The sequence below is a fragment of the Gouania willdenowi genome, chromosome 17 (genome assembly GCF_900634775.1).
Source record: "Gouania willdenowi chromosome 17, fGouWil2.1, whole genome shotgun sequence".
In the NCBI taxonomy this organism is placed as follows: domain Eukaryota; kingdom Metazoa; phylum Chordata; class Actinopteri; order Blenniiformes; family Gobiesocidae; genus Gouania; species Gouania willdenowi.
Window position 1 is genome coordinate 16,438,476 of NC_041060.1, and position 3,734 is coordinate 16,442,209.

At 46.3% G+C, this 3,734-nt stretch overlaps 1 protein-coding gene across 1 annotated transcript; it reads right to left on the reverse strand.

The window, feature by feature from the left end:
* Positions 1-663: 663 nt before the first annotated feature.
* On the reverse strand, positions 664-1,791 carry LOC114479000 (creatine kinase B-type-like). The gene has a single exon (XM_028472388.1). The coding sequence runs from the start codon at positions 1,780-1,782 to the stop codon at positions 664-666; it is 1,119 nt and encodes a 372-aa protein (XP_028328189.1). The 5' UTR covers positions 1,783-1,791.
* Between the last annotated feature and the right edge of the window lie 1,943 nt (positions 1,792-3,734).

Genomic DNA, 3,734 nt, shown 5'->3' on the forward strand with positions numbered 1-3,734 from the left:
TTATTCATGTTATAGCTAGTAGGACGAAACCAAAGAACCTGGAGTAAACCCACTCAAGCAGGGGGAGAGCATGAAAACTGCCATGCCACCCCATAGCTTTTTAAAAAAAATTTTTTAGATCAGCTATCACTTCGACATTTTACAAGTGTCTATACTTAACCTAACATAAACGTTTTTGGATGTTCAGAGGATCACAAAGAAAACTAACACAAGCATGGGCAATACATGTAAACCCCTAAATGTCCATCCCTCGAGCTTGACCCATGACCTCCTTGCTGTGAGGCAGGCTTACTAACCACTACATCAAATTAAGTACATCTACACTTCTGCAATATGTTGTCACCCCGAAATATCCCCCCCTATCATAACCTACTCACATTGAGCCCCCCCCCACCCAATCAATTAGGGTGGGGGGGGTGTCTTTATGGAATTGTGTTGCACTTCAGGACGGATTTACTTCTCGGTGCACCAGCTCCACTTCAGAGAAGCCTAGCCGGTCCACGTTAGAGATGTCCACTCCAGAGCTTGACCAATGTTCTCCTTGCTGTAAGGCAGGCGTGCTAACCACGACATTAATTGTAATTTAAGTACAGTTAACCCCCCCCATCACTTAGGGCGAGGTGGCGAGGGGGTGAGTGGGGGGGGGGTTACTTCAGGAGGGATTTACTTCTGAGCGGGTATCAGGTCCTTGATGGACTTGTTTTTCTCCAGCCTCTTCTCCATCTCCACCAGCAGCTTCACACCATCCACCACCATCTGCACCAGCTCCACTTCAGAGAAGCCTAGTCGGTCGGCATTGGAGATGTCAAAGATTCCACCCTCTGCAGCGGTGTCAACACCACCAGTTCCTCTTTTCTGGAGCCGCAGCTTCTTGAGGATGTCCTCGAACTCTTCATTTTTGCTAATTTTGGGGAGCTTGACATGCACGCCGGCTCTGAGACCGGTGCCCAGGTTGGAGGGACAAGTGAGGACGTATCCCAGGTGTTCGTTCCACATGAAGGGGTGTTTGCGCTCCTTGAACAGCTCCTCGATCTTGGTGAGTCCGTTGCAGAAGCGTTTGAACACCTCCTTCATGTTCCCTCCTTTCTCCATGGAGATGACACGTAGGTGATCCTCCTCATTCACCCACACCAGGAAGGTCTTGTTGTCGTTGTGCCAGATGCCGCGTGCATCGGGCCAGTCACGACCCATTCCTGCAGACAGCAGCAGAGGGGACACGGGCTTATCAAACAGGAAATGGTCATCAATGAGCTGCTGCTGCTCAGCTTCTGTCATGTCCTTCAGAGCGTAGTACTTCCCCTTCAGGTCTCCAGACAGAGAGGCCAGAGCTTCAATGGAGAGCTCCTCCACGGCACGTCTCTCCCCTCGGCTGCAGTGTGGAGGCAGACAGAAGCCGCGCACGCTGCGCCCTGTTCGGACTCTGGTACTTAGCACATACTTTGGGTCGAGGTCATCACCGCCCTTAAGGTTGTCAGAGTTCAGATCGGTCTTGTGCTTGTCTGAGGGTTTGTAGCCTCCATGTCTGTCCTCGATCACTGGGTCTAGCAGCTCCTTGAACACCTCGTATGTCTCCTCGTCTCCAGCCACGCAGCCCACGGTCATGATGAAGGGATGACCTGGGTTATCCACTCCAGTCTGGATAACATCATCCAGAGTAAATCCGCTCGGCGTCTGTTTGCTCCTCAGCTTCTCATACATGGCCTGGGTCAACACTTTGGCCATATGGTTGTTGTGCTTGCTGAGGTCTGGGTACTCCTTGTCTGAGGAGAACTTCATCTTCATCTGGTTGTGCAAGTTTTCGGAAGACATAGCTGCTGATAGTTCTGAGGACTGTAACTATGACCAGGGTTCAAAAACAAACCAGACGCTTTCAGACCGACTGGCCAGAGAACCTTAGAACCTCGGAGATTTTATATTGCAGTTTTAGAATGATGTCATGGTTACCCATGACATCATTCTGTTGGGAAGAAAGAGAATGATTCTCTTGACAGAATGATGTCATGGTTACCCATGACATCATTCTGTTGGGAAGAAAGAGAATCATTCTCTTGACAGAATGATGTCATGGTTACCCATGACATCATTCTGTTGATGATGCACACACTCCAGTACAGTAGATGGCGTTATGCACCTTTTTAAATTGGCTGCAACATGCCAATAACCAAGAAACAAACAAACAAGAGTATTTGCTGTGCATTGTTATACATAAAGGCACACTGTGTAACTTTTGGCCACTAGGGGCGCTCGACTGGTATCTTTTACGCAAGGGCCCATAGTGGCCACAAGTGCCACAGCACTGTCGCAAAAATCAACAGGCGGGCCAGCCTCCCTTGTCTTTTGTTTGTGTATGCAGACAGTAGTTGACCTGTAACTTCGGGATAAGGATTGGCTCCAAGGGCTGGGTCGGTCGGGCCCTCCTCTCCCCGCTATTGGAGGCCCGGCTTCTCGGACCCACATCGGTGGCGCTCCCCCCACTCCCTGGCCTCGCCACCATTGTCGGCCCCCATTTGCCTGGGGTCGGAGCGGACGGGCCCATGGACTGTAACCGCGGCACGAGCCGAGCCCCGCTTCGCACCCCAGCCTGACCGACCCAGCCTTTAGAGAAATTCCTTATCGCAAAGTTATGGATCCAACTTGCCGACTTCCCTTACTTAAGAATCCACGTTTAAATGAACTACGGTTTGGGAAATGCCCATATGTTGTGACGTCACATGGGAACTATGTATATCTGAGTTTGTGGTTACGAGACTGCCATGAAGTGAAACGTTCTCCAGGCATTTTTCAGGTCACATGACCTGGCTAAAGACAGTCCATCTCTCCAAACTTACATGGTCGGTATTTCAAGAGGGAATCCCCGCTCGGAGCATTGATACTGTCAATCTCTGTATATTGGCCTGAGGAATCATTTAAAATAACTCATATGGGTCAACTCTTTAGGCCAAAAGGTCCGTGGTGTGCCTTTAAGATGACAATTTGTTATATTCTTCGGTATTTCCGTTATATTTAATGATTTCAGCAATGCACATTTAATATAGTTCATATATTTGTATTCTTATGATAATAAAATACAATAATATGTTTAGATACATTTCCATCTGGATTTCAACCCCCTGTTGCTCTCGTGATAGGCAGATGTGCTGGACACTGGACAAAGTTAAAAAAAAAACTACAAATGTTTTGTGTTTGTCTTTTTTTAATCGAGTCCCACCTCTAGTGAAAATAAAATATCTTTTAAAAAAAAGATCCTATGACATTTGTATAAATAGGATTTTTTTATTCAAATGTGACTGAGAACTTTGTTACTATATCTGAAAGTTACTTTATCTATTTTGTTACATAATGTTTAGTACATGCTGTATAATATGCTGTTGTGTTACAATATCCCAAGAAGCAGCTGCAAAATTATATTTTTTTGTTCTAGAAGTTTCCGCTGAAAGCTTTTATTTGCTTTAAAGAGTTAATTAATGCCATAATGCAATCTAAAATGCAGTTTCTATCAAATTGAACCCTACCACTTATATTAGGTGGGGAAGGGGAATCCTCAGGGTCAATCTAAAATATACAGGGGGTCCAGGACCCCAAAAAGGTTGAGAGCCATTGTTCTACCTGATGCAGGAAACTGACGATCAGTGGACGGACACACTCATTTCTTCCACAATTTTACATTTCTCTAGGGAAACATTAATAATGCATTACTGTAGGCTATTAATACATAATTTGAGTTTGATGTTCTA

Bases quoted from the DNA above. Each gene is read 5' to 3' on its own strand.
- LOC114479000 (XM_028472388.1), bottom strand. From the start codon at position 1,782: ATGAAGATGAAGTTCTCCTCAGACAAGGAGTACCCAGACCTCAGCAAG.